Genomic DNA, 19,627 nt, shown 5'->3' with positions numbered 1-19,627 from the left:
TACAACAAGTCATTGCTAACATCTCATTCTACAAAAACAACTGCTGAAACATTTTTTGAACAGCAAAATGTATATGAATGACAGATAATAACACTTAGAGTCACGTTTGGTAATATTTATTTAATGACGTGATGGTCTCGACTTATTTTAAACACATTTAGCAGAAGAAATGTTGCCTGCAACCTGCAAATGCACATTACTCAACTGTTTGCCACTGTTATGTAAATGAATGGAGAACATTTAAAGCGGGCTGTCGAGAACATTCTATTGTAAACGCGGCCCATCAGCTGGGTGGGTCCCACCTTCTGAGACATTTGAGCGTTGCCCCTTTATGTGTACGCAATGACTAGCTTCTGATTTGATGCTTTGTAGCGGGTTAGACACCTCTCTTAGAATCAAAACAACGCAACGAAGCTATACGGGAAAGGTTAGTATCTCTTTTTATTATACAAATAATTAAAAAATTGCGTATTTTGTGTGTTGATGTAGCCCTCTAAACGTATATTCCATTTAGGGATGCAAACCATATAGCCGTTTCATCTACTGTATAGTATAGTGTTGTCGTCTTATTGTTGTTAACGTTTCACGTTTAGGAAGGGGGGGAACAACAATGGTTTGTTGTTCTCCATTGACATGATATTCTTTTATTCATCTAATTTAAGTGAAATGTGAATGCTAATTAGTGTAATTGAGGACTGCATCTGATATTTGTTGGTATCGCTTCTGTCCATATTGTTGGCTGTGTGAGGGAAATTCTTGAAGCTCTTTTTTTCCTTATCATCAGCACTTAGCCGATTTCACAGTTATTCACCAAATAACTGCAAGAGAACCTGTGATCAGGATGTAGAAATACACTTTCTATAGTGCCTAGGAATTGAGCTATACTTTATTAAGGATGTAACAAAGGTATAGGCTAAATAACTGAAACATTATTATGAAAAGCATCTTTTTATGAGAGCTCTAAAAAGTATAGGATACATTATTATAGGCTGCAGCAATTAGTTCTGGTCCTCTAATGTGATTGGTCGAATTCCATGAAGTCGCAGATTTATTATAACAGCTCTGGGACGTTTTACTAGCTGTGTCCGAAATCGCCCCTATATGTCCTTTTATAGTACACTTTATTTCTGGTTAGACATTTTGTAATTGTATTCGAAACCATAGTGGAGTGGGTTGCCTAGTTCACCTATTCAATATAATTTTTTTTATTATTAAAGCACAAAGGAATAAAAACATGATATTTGGTGGTCCTTTTATTTTGTGTTTGGTGACTGAAAACTTATTTATGATACCATTACACTAGCAGATTTAAAGCGTTAATGCCTATAGGAATATTATTTATGTGCTGTCAAAACCAGGTGATTAAAAGCAGAGAATAATCTGGCATAGTCTCAGCTTCTTGTTATGGTTCCTTAAAGGGGACGCATATGTATTTGTCTGTGCTTGAGACAGATGGGCCATGCCTTTTTCTGGCTCAAAGGGAGCAGATGGAGAGCGTGGCTGCTTGTGATGTGGGCTGGGCCAGACCAGGGTGTCATTAGCATGGGGGGCTCAGTGGGGTCTGCAGGAAGGATGGGAATGGAAGAGGTGGGGGCCTCAAGAGTTGCCAATACATGATAAATTCACCACCCCTCCCTTTTATAAAGGGCTAGAGGAAGACCCCCTCGTGCCTTCTCTCAGGGGATCTCACTCAGATGCTGAGTTTGCATTCACACCTGGCCAAAACACACTGGAGCAGTCTGATTGGTTATGAGATTGAAATGTGCGCTTGAGCATATCCCATGTTTGGCTGACAGCTCTCCATGGGAATTGACATCAAACATTAGTAGACCCTTCAGCTTAAGCCAGTCTGAGAGAGTTTCGGGCAGTTGACAGAACGTTTTTTATTTTATTTATGGCTGTTTTTGGAGTTTAGGAGTCATTTTCAGATATTATTGCAAATCTAGTTAAATAATATTATATTGATGAATTATTTAAAAGATATGTTTATGTTAAATACTAAATGTAATATATATAAGCTAATACATAAGGCAAGTGAAAACAAATCCATGATTTTTAGTTGATCCATGTAGTTTGCTTTGTTTTTGAGGTGTATATTACTTTTAATCAATACCTGTTCTAAATGATTTAAAACCTTAAGAACACATATTTGTTACTTAAAAAATAAAACGTTAACTGAAATAGCCTACAATAAAATATTTAAATTTTTATTTAGTTTAACTTGATGTATTAAAATAATTAAAAATGAAAAAAATGAAAATGAATAAAATCTGTATAGAAATATTGAAAAAAAAATCTAAACATTTTTAACAAACAATGGCAAAACAAAGTTACTAAAACTTAAGCTAAAACGAAAAAGAAAAAAAAGAAAATGAATATAAAACCATTCCAAAATATTCATAAAAACTATAATAGTGTCTCAGATAATAAAATAACACTGATTTGGACTCTTGGAAAGAACTAGCATCAATTATTTCCATATTATTCAGACATTTTAAGTGATTTATGGATCAAATATATATTGGGCCCGCTGTGTATTTTATATTTTATTATTTTTAAGTTTTGACATGATATTTTGCTTTGCTTTGTTTTTTCCCCAGCAACATTTATGCTAATATTTTTCTAACTGTGGTGTTTAATATTTAAAGTTTAAGAGGAGCAATTTATGTCCTGTTATTCTCAAGCTGTGTGCCTGTAGGTTAACAATAAAATCTGTTTGTTTTGTGTGGGTTAATAAAAGCGAGAAGAAGATGTAGCCCTGAGGTGCTCTGTGATTAAAGATGGTAATAGTGGACAATCAGAAATCAGATGCACTTGAGGCGTTCACAACACCTATATATTCAAAGAAAGCACAGCCAACACCCCTTAATAAAGACCGTTTTTTAACAAAGGAGTTGTTGCTGGAAATGAGCTGAGTGAGACACTTAGACTCCATTTAAATGAGTGTCTGTGTTTGCCTGAACTGAACTGAACTGAACTGACACTTTATAGCAGTATAGCAACATCACTCTGAGGCTTGTCATGCTTGTGAATAAGCTAGAGTGTGAGAATGAAACGGAGGTGTGTGTGAAGTCTGACCTCTCCATCCCACCAGGGCTGATCTCAGCTACATAAACAACAGATTCACACTAGCATCACACAACCACATGATCAGAGATCCTTTGTTTTGTGTTTTCTTCTTTAGATTATTAAAATAATTAGACTATGTATATTGCAATTAATAGAACCAAAATGTGGAAATGTTTTTCATAATTTCCTTAGCTTAAAAATGATTTTATTTCATGGCTCAGCAAAATCAATGTATTTTTATAAAGTGGATAGAATAAGCCATCAGTCTGAGTTCTTTCGGGAATTTATATTTACATATTTATATTTATGCATTTAGCAGACACAACACACACACACACACACACACACACACACACACACACACACACACACACACACACACACACACACACACACACACACACACACACACACACACACACACACACACACACACACAGCTTGTCCATAAGCCATTTAAAATAAGCAATTTGTCCTAGCCAGCATTATTAATAGTGTACAATGTCAGGTTTATTAGAAAGCTAGACTAGGAAACAAGCTAGAGCAGAGGTGAAATGCAAAATTTGGATTTATTTATTATTATTATTTTTTTATTCCTAAAAGCAGAGTGTCAAAAGCAGGCTTATTTGACCTTGTTTACCCTCTACCTCATACATATAGAGAACTGACTCTATATGAAGATATTTTAGGACTGTTCTGGTGTTATTTAAATGTGTCATGTTCAAAGTGTTTTCATCTCTGTCATCATTTACTCTCATGTCATTCCAAACCTTTACACAAAAGGAATTTTGAGGAATGTTGGTAACCAAACAGTTGTGGTACCAATTGACTTCCATTGTATAGACAAGAAAGAAAAAAACACTGAGACATTTTTCAAAATATCTCCTTTAAAAAAAACAGAGGAAGTCATGCAGGTTTGGAATGAAGGTGATTAATGATGACAGTATTTTCATTTTTGGTGAACTCTCTGCATAATAAGCATTCAGATAGTTCAGATTCTTAAGTAAGACGTTCCGACTTTCTGGAATTCAGCTTCAGTTCTGTGCAGTATGTTAGGCAGCTACTTTCCCCTTTAGGGAAGTAGGCTAGCCACTCAGCACATAACCTACGTAACATGTGGGGGGAAAAAAGGAATCGCTATAGCAACCACCTCCGTCATTCAGTGTATGTGAAAATGGTTGCATGGGATTTTTGAGGAATATTTTTTCGTTCCCATAATTTGTGTTGAAATCCTCATAATGTTAGTAGAACGGTGCGTTGTTAATGCTCCGATGGGAAGATCTGTCTTTAACCTTAAGTAGTGAAGAGAGTGTAATTGTCTCTAGAGTAAACACGGCTAATGTATCGCCCTCTGTGTGCTGTATCAGTACATTCATTACAGTGCATCCTGTTTTACAATGTGATTGACAGTTCGTGAGAAACACAACAGATGTCTAAACCAAGAAAATAATTGTTTGCCTAATAGTTTGATGAGGCGTGATGAGCTCTCTCTCTCTCTCTCTCTCTCTCTCTCTCTCTCTCTCTTTGAAAATGTAAAAAAGTTTTCTGTGAGAGTGTACAGTATAAAAAATATTATTTCTATGAAAATTCCCCATAACACAACGACTCACAACATGTGCGTGTGTGTGTGTGTGTGTGAGAGAGAGAGAGAGAGAGAGAGAGAGCAAGCAAATGAGAGGGAGAAAGAAGATCTTGCTTACTGGGAAACCATTTACAGAGTTTCAGAGCAGGAACATATGGGAATCTATCTATCTATCTATCTATCTATCTATCTATCTATCTATCTATCTATCTATCTATCTATCTATCTATCTATCTATCTATCTATCTGTCATATGGCATAATGCATCAGCTATTTGACTATAATGACAAGAAGGCAGAACATTATCCTTCTAATTAGCAAATAAATGGACATGAAATATTGATTTGGTTGTTAGAAATTATTTTATTATATGGGAAGAAATGGAGTGGAGTTAATCTATTGCCTGGAACAACAGTCAATTATCCAGTTTAGTTAATTATACAGAAACAGTAGAATGCAGCTACTGACCAATCTGAAACAAGTATTCCAGAAATCTGTATAATAAATACATTTAAAACCTTTCAGTCTTACTCTCAGCACTTCTGTCGCTCCCATCGTCCATCTCCCCTCTCTCCTCCTGCAACTGCACCTGCTCCCTGTCATTGTTTCATTTTGAGGACACGGCTGAATCTAAGCACAATTCCCCCCTAAAAACAATTCATTCTCTCCCTCCCACCTCTCAACACGCACACAAAGACTGCATGTCTCATTTTATTGTATATATCGCCATAGCAACTTAGCAAAGCTTACTAGTAAATGCCCCACTCTTTTACATTTACTTTTATTCCCCATATCTTCTTTGTTTATACTTTACCCTCTAGTCCTAATGATGTAAAATATTAATGTTAAATCTCTCTCTCTGATGCTTTAGTTGCAGATTTCAAACATCATGCCTGTGGCAGCCACCGGCACAGAGCATGGTAAGTATCATCATCTAAGAGTGTTTTTGGCCATGTGGACTTTTATAAAATAACTCTTAAATTGTTCACACTGTCTCTAGTTTATTTGATGTGTCCAATAACAATGTTTAAAAGTGAACATGCATGCATCACAGAAGATTTTTGTCACTTTTTCTAAACTGTTGTGAATATTTCCACCAGTGTCATTTCTATCACATTTCAAATTATGTATTTTGTTGCATAACTGCATTATGTGATGGAAATAATGGTGATGAAATGCACTTTTTTTTGGTTTAGATTTTTTTTTCCAACTCCTTTGTCTTGCTTATTTTAATGTCATAACTAGGAATTTGTCCATCCTAAATAGACCATATACAATATTTTTTTTGTTATTTTCCACACAAAGGATAAATGCATGATGAAATGCTTCCAGTGTTGTTTTAATGTGTTGTTTTAACATTGTTTACAAATGTTGTTTTAATGTGATCTTCATATAGCAAAATTAAAAAAGTTTCGGTTATTTTTTAATGAAAATCAACCCTTGGGAGATTGTTTGTATTTTAGTTTGTATGTTTATGTAATATTTATTAAATTAATACCTCAAATAAACATCTAATATGAAAGTATTTATTTACAGCATATATTTATTTCTTTGCAATTCTTTGGACCCTAATGCAGATGGTTTAGCGTCAATACAGCACACTAGTGTTGTATTGTGCCTTTGGCGTAAGCAGTAGCCACATCAGAGCTGTGGCTCTGTTCATTCAAAGAATTTGAAGTCGAGCCAAACAGTACAGATCAAAATATGAATTAGAGAATAGATGAAATACAAAATCATTGAAGGTAGTTTTAATTGTGGTGAAGATTTTCTTGGCGCTGTAAACATGGACACACTTGTGCCAAAGATGGCTGGCACAGCAGGGAAACCCAGCTTTAGTGAGATCATGCTCTGCATCTTAAGAAAAATGCTTCTAAACAGTACCAAATTAGGGTTCTTTGGCTTGTAACAATAGCAGAACCCTTTTTGTTGCTAAATAGAACCCTTTTTATAAGGTTCCATGAAGAACCATGCTTTGAAAGTGTTATAAAGTTCCTAATTTTTAACAATAGTTTATTTTCATTAATATTAGTATATTAGTATCTTCAAACTATAATTGTTAGTATTATTAATATAATTTTTTATATATTATTTATTAATATGTTTTTTTAGTCCTTTATCTGCCTGGTTTTATAATATATTGTTGCCTCTAATTTAGATTTTACATTAAAAAAATAAATAAACCCCAGCATGTTGTGTCAATTAGGTACATTTATTTTTTTATTGACATGGCAAATTGTAGCAAAAATGACCTTGCTCTAACAACAGTTGATAGCTGAATACATTAATAAATAACATTGACATTGGACACAATATTGATGTAATGTGATATAAGTATGTGATATAAAGTCATGGGATATCAAAAGTGATATAATATTTTTTGTGACTGGGTGTTTAGGCATAAAATAATAATTAAAGAAAAGTTTTTTTAACAATATGGATCATAAATTCAGTATCTCTGTTACTTTGTGGAGAAGAGAAGATGAGTAGCTTATATCCTTAACTGAACAGAGCTACTCACACTTACATGTTCTGTTAAACTTAAAAGAGAAAAAGACATGATTGGTAGGACACCAGTTACAATATTTAAAAACAAAAGTGACAAAATGTATTGACATTTTGAGAAATAATTAATTTACCTGTTGAGAGTGTGTTGACAGTCTTTGTAGTTGTATCTGAGCTCCAGAAAAGCAGTAATGAAGAGGCTTTGACAGTTACAGATTTGAAAAACAAAAAGGCGGGAAAGAACCCTGAACTCTAACACAAAGAACCATTTCAGCATATAAAGGGTTCTTCAAGACGATACAGTTCTAAATAGAACTGTAAAAAACATTATTTTTTTTAGAGTGGAGGTCCACTTGACATTTTCTTGCCCTGTAGTGTCTGCTAATACATGTGTGATTCTGAAGAAACTCATAGATTAAGGGTCTGTGATCTACCCTAAAAGGTCAGTCTTGTAGTGTAAACCCTCTACATCATTCCCAGTCAAATTTCAATAGTTAAAGGCATAGTTCAAGAAATCTTTCTTACTGGCCTGACAAAAATGTAGTGTTCTGGAAAAACTATGGCAAATGTCTGGCAAAAAAAACAAAAACGGATTCACTACAAATTCATATTTCATGTGCAGTTGAGCTGTACTTTTAAAAAAAGACCTAATATCATCCATATGTGAATATATAATTATATAACAGATTGTGTGAGTGTGTTTGATCAAACAGCACAGTATCTCATAAGCAGCTGCATAATCATGTCTCTATCCCCCCCAGCAGTGCCGCAGATGCTGGACACACTGAGTGACAGCACCAGCTCTGCCACTGCCAATGACCTGGACCTCATCTTCCTCAAGGGCATCATGGAGAGCCCTGTGGTCAGTTTTCTTTCTGCATACAGTAGGGCAATTCCAGACCCAAAATGTTTGGCTGTTTGGGTATTGTAACATTGTACATTTTCTTTTTTCTTGTCATTACTATGTATAATGCTTTGCCAATATTATATGTAAATAAGTACTTTAAATTGAAATTTGAAACACACACACACACACACACACACACAGTTGTCAAAAGCAACAGTATGATTACTATGTTGTTTAAAACCTGAATGATCTCCCAGAGTGCAGAGAGTCTGGAGGAGACACGGCTGGAGGCCGTGAGGGACAATAATGTGGAGCTGGTGCAGGACATCCTGAGAGAGTTGAGCCCATTTACACACCGCAGCAACACTGCCGCAGAGCTGTCACTCATTCTCAACCAGCCGCACTTCCAGGTACACAGCTGCAGCTCAACAAACCTGTGAAATGAAACGAGAGTAATACACTGTCTGTATTTATGGCTGACACACTATGCTTGTGATGATCAGTCTCTGTTGGAGACCCACGACTCTGTGGCCTCTCAGACGTGTGAGACTCCGCCCCCAAGCCCCTGCGCTTTCATGGAGCCGCCCATCAACAGCGTACCCGTGCCAGCTGATGCCATCCGGATGGTGGGCATCCGCAAAGTGGCTGGAGAACACTTGGTGAGACCGCATTCAGTGTATAATTTGTAGTAATGTTATATTAAATGATAATACTAATATTATATTAAACAAAAGGATTAAATAAAAATTTATGGTCATGCTCTAAAATATGAGATTAATATACATTACACAAAATGTCTGTAGTGAATATACGTTGTATATTTACTTTTACATTTAGTCATTTAGCAGACGCTTTTATCCAAAGCGACTTACAGATTAGGACTAAATTAAGCGAGTCATCATGAAGAGGCAAGAACAACGCAAGTAGTTTATATTAAGTATATTAATTAAATTATATAATTATATATTGTATTATCATATTTCCATATAATAATACTATTATTCAGAGCACAGCATAATGATGGGATTACATTTAATTTATAGTAATACTCTGCTCTAAAACATGTGATTAATAAACATTATACTAATTTTCTGTAGTGAATATACATTGTATAGTAATTCAATTATGTAATTATTCATGATATTGTAATATCATAGTCACGTTATATTAAATTATAATACAAATATTATATTTTAGAGCAGAGCATAATGAAAGGATTAAACTAAATATGCTTATGCTTTGTTCCTAAATATGAGATTAATGCACATTATGTATTAAAAATAGATTTCATATAGAAAATTTCCATAGTAACAATTACATTGTATATTAATGTATATATTAAATTAATATATTTGCATTTAATAGAAATATTTTATTAAATTATAGTATTATATTATAATACTAATATTATATTTTTGATCAGAGCATAACAATAGGATTAAATTAAATTCATAGTTTTGCTTTGTCGTAGATTTTTCCCTAAACCTAACTAAGTCCTGTCTCATCTGGCCTAAGTCTATCTGGGCCTATAATATTTATACTCTAGCGCGTCTACACATCGACGTCGGCTGAGTCTAATCCTATAGTCTAACTTACTTGCTGTGCAGCAGAAATAACAGACAGACTTCAGCAAATGTCCTTTGAGTTCTTTATTTCTGCCTGGAGAGTACTCGAGCAATTCTCAGAGAATCTCACCCAAGCAAAAGAATACATCAGGTTTTATAGGACAAAAACAGATACATCAAAATAAAATCAGTGTGACTAACATGTCACCTTCTATCAATGATTGGTTCAATTGGTAAAGCAAGCCCCTCCCTTCTTTACCCTCTGTTACTGGCATAAGCAAAATCATCAAAAAAACATTGTAAAGGGTTAACAGTCAGTTGATTACTCAATATATATCATGACATAATGCAGGCAAAGAACAACGTTTTGGTGACATTGTGTTCAGGAAGTAGTAAGACCTGACCTAAAAGAAGAAGTAAAATTTAGTTTTTTATATTGTTAGACCTAGAAGAGGAAGTCAGGTAAAAGTTTGTCATAATGTTAGAGAAGTCAAGTTAAAAGTTTAACAGGTTGAATTAAGGTTAGAAGTTTAACACAGGTTAGATTCAGGTTAGAAGTTTTAACACAGGTTAGCTCTAAAAAAATTTGTTTACAATCTTATTTATTAAAAATCCACCACAGATTGCTCAAATTTGTTGAAAATATTAATATTTTATTGTTTAAAAATCCTGTTAGCCTGCACCCCCACTTTAGAAAAATGCCCAGAAATGGCATACCCAAACTAAAACAGATACAGTTCATGACCCCTCTGCACTAAAAGCACAAGTATGGTCTCATTTGAAAGCTGACACTTGGCAGTTTATTGTAAATTTAGAATTAATTATTGTCATAATGAACAAAATTGTTATAAATAGCTTCAAAGTTTTGTAAAGTTATTAGACATTTATTTTATGAAATATCTTCATGGAAATAATATTGAAGTTGCCATTGTATCAATCTAGAAATGCACTGCAGCTAAAGCCACATGTCTGACCATATTATGTTTCAAATATGAAGATGATAAGTCTAAAACTCTGTATTTAATTAAATGTTTCTAAAGATCATGTCATATGACTTTATTTTGATTAGACTCTAAAATGCAAACTGATGTTTATTGTCATCTTCTAAGCATCTATTCAGTCTATTGTCTCTATTGTTTTGTGGTGCAAACGAGCCCCATTCAGTCTCAGTCTCTCCTGCACACCTTCACACCTCTCCAGCCTTGTTATGGCTGTAAATATGCTTTTCTTTTGTCTGCATTATAATTACTAACCACTGGCTATTCACGCTGTTTCAATCCCTAATTTCTTTTATCAAACTTCTCACTTCACATTTGAAACTGTATCAAATGCCCTTCTTGAAAAAAGAAACATTTCAGTAAGCATTCCTATTTAAACTTTTTCATAAAAATAACAGCTAGGTGGCAGGTGCATCTTGGGCTAGGTAGCATGTTAGCTTAGCACACCATCAAAACATGACATTTTTGAGATTAAAACCATGTTTTTGTCCCAAACTTACTTTATAACGCAAGTCGAGTGTTTTAAATAACATTCTGTGATCTGATTTGGCTTCGGATAAAAAAAAATTGACAGAAAATATATTATTTTATAGTATTCTGCACAATGATAAAGTCTATATCGATTAGCATTACATTATAAATATAATCTATTATTATGAAAATACCTGACATGGCTCGAAGAACACAGATAAATCATACATCGTTGCAATCATGTTTACTGTCTCCAAAACATCTTTATCTGCATGTTACAGCGATCTCTGTTTATGTCAGGTAGTTCCTGGAATGTCACATGACATGGCTCTCCTTCATGTGTTCCATATATGGACTAAATGTACATAGGGCGCCCTCAGGCTGCCAGAGTGTATTGAAAACACAGTGCATCAGAGTATCCAGCACTCATAATGATTACATCGGCACATTTGGGTATAAATTCAATAAATATTATTCCTCTCTATAGAAATCTAATATAAACCTATGAGAATCGATCAATATTTCTCCAAATCTGCACATTTTTTAGCTAAAAGCCCTGAGGGACGTTGTTTTGTGAAGCGCTTTCATGACGACCGCACAGGAGGTTTTTTCTGAATGGGAGCGGCTGACGGCATGACGTATCGACTCATTTTTTTCATTGCATAACTCCTGACACAAATTAAGACATAACTAGTGTCACTATAAGTTTCTGAGGATAAAATAGTGGTCAAATACTGAAACTTGAATCTTATATCTTTTTAATGATGTATAGTTTGTCAAGGTAATAACATTAAATCTAATAGTAACTTTGAACTATTTAAACAAAGAACGATTCAGTGGCACTGGTGAAGCTTAACAGGTTTGTTTTACTCTAAAAATATCTATTATATTAAATTCTACAGTGAATATACAGTTTTTGTTGGTATGCTAAATATTAAATAGTAAATTAATATAAAAATGTCATGGTAAAGTCATGGAAATTCATTGCTCGAATTCAAAATGTGCTTGCAGTGTTTTGACCACCAGTTTCTGACTTCATCTCATGTTGTTGTGTCAGGGTGTGACGTTCCGTATTGACAACGGAGAGCTGGTGATTGCACGTATTCTCCACGGGGGGATGATCGACCAGCAGGGTCTGCTCCACGTGGGTGACATCATCAAAGAGGTGAATGGGAGAGAGGTGGGCGACGACCCTCGTGTTCTGCAGGAGATGCTGCAGGAGACCAGCGGCAGTGTGGTGCTCAAAATCCTTCCCAGCTACCAGGAGCCACATCCCCCGAGACAGGTACCATCCCCTCCCCCTAAATACAGAACGGGACATTGAGTGAGTCCCGTGAGTCGCTCTCAGTTAAAGCCAGATGTGTTTACTATGAGATCAGACAGGATCGTGAGCTGGAAGGTTGAAGCTTGTTAGACGGTCACTTCTAGCAGTATTTTACTATTCACCTCCTGATCTTATCATCTGTCCAGACTACATTTATATGGTTGTTTGATGGGGTGTATCATTTTAACTTTCAGATAGGCTGGGCATTTTAGGTTAAATAACTTCTTTGAAAACTGACCTAATTTCGTATATATATTTTTGAATCATTTTCAATTTTCTAATAAAATTGTAACTTTAATGTAAACTATATTTCTGTCTGGATCACTCTCATCCTTGTCTCTACAGGTTTTTGTAAAGTGCCATTTTGATTATGACCCTGCCAATGACAACCTCATCCCTTGCAAGGAGGCGGGACTGATGTTCTTAAGTGGAGACATTCTGCAGATTGTGAACCAGGAAGATGTGAACTGGTGGCAGGTTGGTTGGTCAACTTAGGCCCTGTTTACAGCTGCTATTAAGATGCGTTTTGGTCGATCACATCAAGTAGTCGAGGGAGACACATTCCCGTTTACACCTGGTGTTTTAATCCGTCTCTTTTGTCCACTTTCAACCACTTCTGTCCTTCAACCACTTTTTCGAGAAGAGCCTCTATGGGCGGTTGTAGGGACTTTTTCAGATCTTTCGATCTAATAGATGAAAAAAGCTCATGCAATTTACATATAAACAGAAAAACTTACAGAGAGAAAAACTTTTGTTTCTGCTCTGATAGTCTCAAGTGCATGTTAGAAATCAGAAATGATGAGAGAACATTGTGCTTGGTATGTTTTTCATCTTCAAACCAAACTTGGGTCTCCAGCCAAAGTTTAAATCCCGTCTGGATAGCGCGCTTCAAATAATGTTTATACATTAGGTCAGTAGGCAGAAATTATGTGATATTTTGTGACTGTTTGATTGCATTCGACCACATGAGCGTTTACACTACGAAAGCAATCCGGTCAAATGAGTTTTCGACTACCTCTGGAAGTGGTCTAAGTGGACAAGCTCAAAACGTTTTAGACCCCGTTTACACCTGTATTTAGCGTTGTCCACTTGTGATCGGGTCATCAAAACGCATCTTAATACCAGGTGTTTACAGGGCCTTAGAAGCGCTACAATATTTTTGTGCTAAAATGACATGCCAGATAGTTTATTAACTTTTGAAGGACCTAAAGTCGCATCTGCTTTTTATTTAAAATGTAAGATATCTCTTTAAAATTTCAGTCGAGGGAATTTCTAACAAACACACATAAAAATATGCTTGTTTATGATATAGAACAATGATACAACAATATTACCCTCTGAAAGCTGTACATTAGAGTCATATATCTCTTTGCAGGCACGCCATGTAGAGGGAGGTAGTGCTGGCCTGATTCCCAGTCAACTTCTGGAGGAGAAGAGGAAAGCTTTTGTGAAGAGAGATGTTGAGCTGTCACCAGCAGGTATAGAAATATATGGATTAATTAATCATTTCAGAAACATTTCTGAAGGATCATGACACTTAAGACTGGCATAATGGCTGCTACAATATATTAGAATAGAAAACAGTTCTTTTAAATTGTAGTAATATTTTACAGTTTTACTGTTTCCCTATATTACTATATATTCGATTAATAAAAAAAATCTTAATTACTCTGAACTTTTGACTGGTAGTCATAGTTTTCTCTCTTCTCTCTTACATTACATATTATTATTATTATTATTATTATTATTACAAAATTACAATTTATTCCTGTGATGGCAAAGCTGTATTTTCAGTATCATTACTCCAGTCTTCAGTGTCACATGATCCTTCAGAAATCACTCTAATATGTTTATCTGCTGCTCAAGAAACATTATAGGTCCTTGCTGAATAAAAGTATGAATTTCAACTGTTTTTAAATCTACCCTACTGAATGGTTGATTTGTGTATACTGCCCCCTGGTGGATTTAATATGAACCATTACTATGTCTTAATCTAATCCAGTGCTTCTCAAAGTGTGGGGCAGATCAGCAGAAAAAGAAAAAACAGAAAACAGCCAAGGCAACGGCGTTCTAGTGCATGAATAGTGGTTGGCTCTCTGCCTTTCTGAACTCCAATTCCTCTGAACGTTTCTCCTTCAGACCAATGACTTCGCACCACTGCTCTAATCAAACATTCACACAGCAATGCAAACAGTAAAAGTGCAAACTTTAGTTAAGATTCGATAATGCTATAAATGTTTTTATCTAAAAATAATATCATTGTGTATTGCAGCCAATCTCTGCACTGGAATGGTTGGCAAGAAGAAGAAGAAAATGATGTACCTGACTACAAAAAATGCAGGTTAGGTTTTCTTTTTCTTCAAAAGCATATCTTGTGTCTTTTGACGCTCAACACTCAACAAACTCGGTATTGCTATGCGATTTATTATTTCTCTTTTATTCCCTGGAAGATTTTGACAGGCATGAGTTACTGATCTATGAGGAGGTTGCAAAAGTCCCTCCGTTTCGCAGGAAGACTCTGATTCTGATGGGTGCACCTGGAGTGGGCCGACGAAGCCTGAAGAATAAGCTGCTAGTGTCAGACCCTCAGCACTACGGCACCACCATCCCCTGTGAGTCTTCTCGGGGCATATCGGGTGCAATTCTCCGTTTTAGGAGGGTTCAGACCAGGGCCATATGCAGGGTTTTAAAGAGGTCCCAAAATGAAGCTTGCTAGGGGAGTTCGGAGGCATGCATTTTAAGAATTAAAAATACAGAGGTAATTATTTGTTAATGTTTCTTGTCTCGTCACATTGCCAGTCACGAATTACTAGGCCTATTTTCAATTCAAAATGGTGAAATTAGAAACAAGTTTATTAGTTAGCATCCCTGTCAGTCGTTTAACATTTCGACCGTAAACCGGTTTCAAATATTAAATGTTTTGTTTAGCTACTCATCTTATCTCGCACTTTATGACTGTTAACTGAAGCGTCGGCCTGTAATTCTTGCTCAGCCGCTTCTGTGAACATAAAGCCCGTCTACTTTCATTTGTCCAGGCAAGTATTCGAGACTCTACTGTAAGCTGCTGTTTGAACGGGACATCCCTTGTGAATGTAGTATTCCCTTTAGTGTGAGAATTTGTTCTTTGGAGAAATTGTGCCACTAATCTGTTAATAAACAGATAATAAAGAATGATCTGATGTTCACTCGGTTGTTCTTGTATCAATGTCCGCAGACACCTCTAGAAAGCTCAAATCAGCAGACAGAGAGAATATGATGTATGCCTTCACATCCCGGAGTAAGATGGAAGCTGATATTAAAGCTGGTCACTATCTTGAACATGGTGAATATGATGGTAACCTCTACGGGACCAAGATCGACTCCATCCATGAAGTAGTGGAGGCTGGACGCATCTGCATCCTGGACGTCAACCCACAGGTAAGGGTCCTCTGACTTTCTAAACATTGATGAGATTCTATAAACTATTACAGATAAAAGTTCTTTATTGGCATTGATAGTTCCATGAAGAACCTCCATGGAATCTTTCCATTGCACAAAAGGTTCTTTACAGTGGTGAAAGGTTCATTTGATTATTAAAATTCTTCATTCTAAAAAGAAAACGGTTCTTTTAAACCCTAAATGGTTCTTCCATAACCTTTTTTTGGAACCTGTATGATGCTGTTTTGTAGTAGTTCATGAAAACCAGGTTTTGATTCTGATTTTTTCCATAGTCCCTAAAAGTCCTCAGGACATCAGAGTTTTTGCCGTATGTGGTGTTCATCAAAGCCCCTGAGTTTGAGGTGCTTAAGACCATAAACAGATCTGGGATTGAGGCAGGAGTGGCGACCAAACTACGAACAGTAAGTCCCACAGTAGCTGTTTACTAAACTTGGTTCTCATAAAAAATCCTAAAAATGTCTCTTTTTAACAGGACGCAGAGCTAAAGAGGACAGTGGATGAGAGTGCCAAGATTGAAAGAGTGTACGGGCACTACTTCGACCTCACCATAGTGAACGACGATTTGGAACAGGCGTACAGGACCCTCAAATCCTCCTTAGAGCAGTTAAAGGGAGCTCAGCAGTGGGTTCCGGTTGGGTGGGTCTTTTAGAGCTCACTATAGCAGCTACTGTATGTTTCATGTGACACTTTATATCAGTGCTACCTGGTTTATATCATCAACCTCGTTCCAAGGGTGTACACTGATCAGAGAGATCGGTCTCTTATATGAGTGCAGGTGTGAGTGTGTTTGTGAAATCACCATCTACCCTCTCCGAACACATCCTGATACAAACCTCAAAACCAGAATATCTTGTGTCAGAATTTAGCCAGTCTTTTTCTCAAAATCTTTTTGTTTACAGCATGAGTATTTACATTTCTGAATTAAGATACATTTAAAAAAAAATTTTTTTTAATTTTACATACAAAAAATATTAGTCTTAATCTGATTTTTTTTTTTTGTCCAGTAAAAATAATCCCTCAAAGAATAAGATAAATTTACTTCAGACACAACATTGTGTAAGATAAAACTATATTTTGTAGAATATATCTGTAATTAATCATTAATAATATGATACCCCATTTGCAAATAGTTTTTTGTTAAAGCATAAACTCAAAATTTTGTTAGATTTATGTTTAAACCAATTTTCTTTTTTAAATATAAACAATTATATTCAATATATTAACTTCTGTTAAAGTTTAGATTTTTTTAAAGAAATTAATTTTATTCTGCAAGAATGCATTAAGTTGGTTAAAAGTAACAGTAAAAACATTTATAATGTTACATAAGATTTCTGTTTCAAATAAATGCTGTTCTTTTAAATTTTCTATTCATCAAAGAATAGAAAAAACTTTTCCACAAAAATATTTCAACTGTAATAACATTTTCAATATTACTCTTTATACTGTATTTTTACCAAATTAATTCAGCCTTGATGAGCATAATAGGCTACTTTCAGAAATAAAATGTTCAAAGGTTTGAACGATAGTATATATTCTCTGAAAACAAGTCTTTTGCAGATTTGCAACTGAAGTAAATTTATCAAGTTATGTTTTTTTGCAATCCACTGGTTAGTGTACGTTAATTCTGATGACATGATTGGTAGATGGTAGATGATTGGACAGTGTTTCATCTCTGAATTATATTTTTTATTATAAGGTTCTATTTTGCTTCAGCTCCTGTTGTTGTGTCAGGCACATGACTTTTGTACAGTTAGTTTCTTAAACATCCACATTACAGTACTTTTTAAAAATTTTGGCCAGGAATATAGAAATGTGATCCTATTTAGACACTGAGAGCACACTGAAAGGGGCATGAGAACTAGAATCAGCAGGCAGATCATATTTATAATAATATAATACTGTGCAGAAGGGGTCACTGAATGCAGCCGTGTATTGATTTCAGATGGTTGTTTTTGTAGATTTGTTCACCATATCAACCATATTTACATACTACATGAAAATGTGGCAATAATAATTTGTTTGAAAAAGTTGAAAGGACCAAACATCAGGTTTACACCCTAATTAGAAATGAATCTGTGAATTGAAAGCAAGAACAGTGCTAGAGCATGACATTAAGACCTTTATGTTGATATCTATGAGGATGCTGTCGGTGTAAAATGTTGTCACTGCATCTGCATGTATCTGTGTATCTGATCTTATTCACTGAAAACATTGTTGCATATTTATTATAATGCTGTATATGCTTATTGGATGACAGTGTCTCTTTTTCCTACAGGCAAACCCTCTCTACTTTTTTATTATGAACAAACATAATTCAAGTGCTAATTAATATTCACCAATTACCATTCATGCTAATGGTATTTGGTTTGAATTCTGGCAGCTATTATTTATTTATTGTTTTTTATTGTTTATATCTAGGTGTAAGGTATTTGGAGTTTAGTTTTGATATTGATATTACATTTTCTACATATCAGATAATGGTATAAGCTAGAGGCAGATACTGTATAGTCATGTTTTACTTGCAAAATCAGTGTATGATTAGAATAACACTCTGTAAATTGCCTGATTTCTGAAATAAAATGTTTGGGGAAATAATGTGTGGAAATAAATGAATGACTAATGCATGACTTTTCCATCAAAATCCCCCCCAAATATTGACAGCTCCTATTTTTATTAATTTTTTTATACACCTATTGGCTTAAATCTGTATTGCTATTGGATGAACTTAACTGTCTAAATTGACACTGACATACAGGCAAGAACCAAGAATTTTCTTGATTTGAATGTTTTTAAAGAATAACTGGGGCATGGCAAAGAAAGACTGACAGAGGTGTCTCTGCCAGTGTTTTATATAAAGTGGTTTGCATGGAGCAATATAACAACTCAAAGCCAAAGAAGGTTTGGGTGAAATGCACCCTATGCAGTTTCTGAGCCCATCAAGCCAGCACTCCAGGGTTACCAGCATCATTCATCTGTCAGCACTGTGACTCTGATTAAGAATATACACACACTCACACGCACATTGACATGCTAGTTTTTGTTAGACTTAAAGATGTACAAAGATGTTCTTTAATCTGGTACATTGTAGTAGTGTTTATTAAGTACGTTTGTTTAGTAGATTCATTTACACACACAGACATGTTTTTTTTTTTTTTTTTTTTTTTTTGACCTAAAGATGTACAAAGATATTATTTAATTAGGTACATTGTAGTAGCCTAGTGTTATTATTAAGTGTACTGTTAAGTAAGTTTGTTCTAGTAGACAAATGTTATTGAGAGAGAGAGACATTGTTCTTTTATTTCAATAAATCTGTTTTTGAACAATATTATATGGTATGGCATCCATTTTTACTTCTTTTGTCTAACTGTAAGCCTACAACTTACCCCAGCATGTGTTACTCGGTAGTGGGGTAGGTTGTAACAAAGGAACACCGTGTATTTTAGATCATAACATCTATATTCTTGTATGCTGAATTGGTTCCATTTGTAGTAAACAAATGTGGGTATTTTGTATAAAAGTTTGAGAACTCAAGCTAAAAAATTCAGCGAGATATAGGTGCTGAAGCAAAAAGTGTTACATCCATCCCCGGTCTCTATTTCTGCAAGTCCCGGTCGTTTTCTGGCTTTAAGTGCTTCTGTCACTCATTGCTAAATTTCACTAAAATAGCACATCCATATAAACCTGCAAGTTGTTAAGAAATATCCTCCTGGGACCCAAGAATAGACTTTTGTCCACTGTAGTGGACATTATATTTTAGTGAATTTCTCTGACATCATACATGTCACATGACACAACCTGGGAGGCCTGTAAAGAGCACATTCAGGACTTTTC

At 35.1% G+C, this 19,627-nt stretch overlaps 1 protein-coding gene across 2 annotated transcripts; it reads left to right on the top strand.

Annotated features, from left to right (window-relative positions):
- The first annotated feature begins 319 nt into the window (after positions 1 to 319).
- mpp2a (MAGUK p55 scaffold protein 2a) lies at positions 320 to 18,894 on the top strand. 2 transcript variants are annotated; one of them, XM_082138901.1, is made up of 13 exons: positions 320 to 427; positions 5,523 to 5,571; positions 7,915 to 8,015; positions 8,258 to 8,410; positions 8,504 to 8,659; positions 12,092 to 12,319; positions 12,704 to 12,835; positions 13,734 to 13,836; positions 14,631 to 14,699; positions 14,809 to 14,970; positions 15,573 to 15,775; positions 16,069 to 16,197; positions 16,269 to 18,894. In XM_082138901.1, exons 1-13 carry the CDS (start codon positions 362 to 364, stop codon positions 16,443 to 16,445), a joined length of 1,728 nt encoding a protein of 575 aa, XP_081995027.1. In that variant the 5' UTR covers positions 320 to 361; the 3' UTR covers positions 16,446 to 18,894. The 2 variants fall into 2 exon arrangements, with proteins under 2 accessions (XP_081995027.1, XP_081995028.1); XM_082138902.1 differs by having other exon boundaries at positions 354 to 427; positions 7,918 to 8,015.
- Positions 18,895 to 19,627: the final 733 nt, after the last annotated feature.

Source organism: Leuciscus leuciscus (genome assembly GCF_965113295.1).
Source record: "Leuciscus leuciscus genome assembly, chromosome: 1".
In the NCBI taxonomy this organism is placed as follows: Eukaryota; Metazoa; Chordata; class Actinopteri; order Cypriniformes; family Leuciscidae; genus Leuciscus; species Leuciscus leuciscus.
This window is presented reverse-complemented; position numbering and strand designations above follow the sequence as displayed.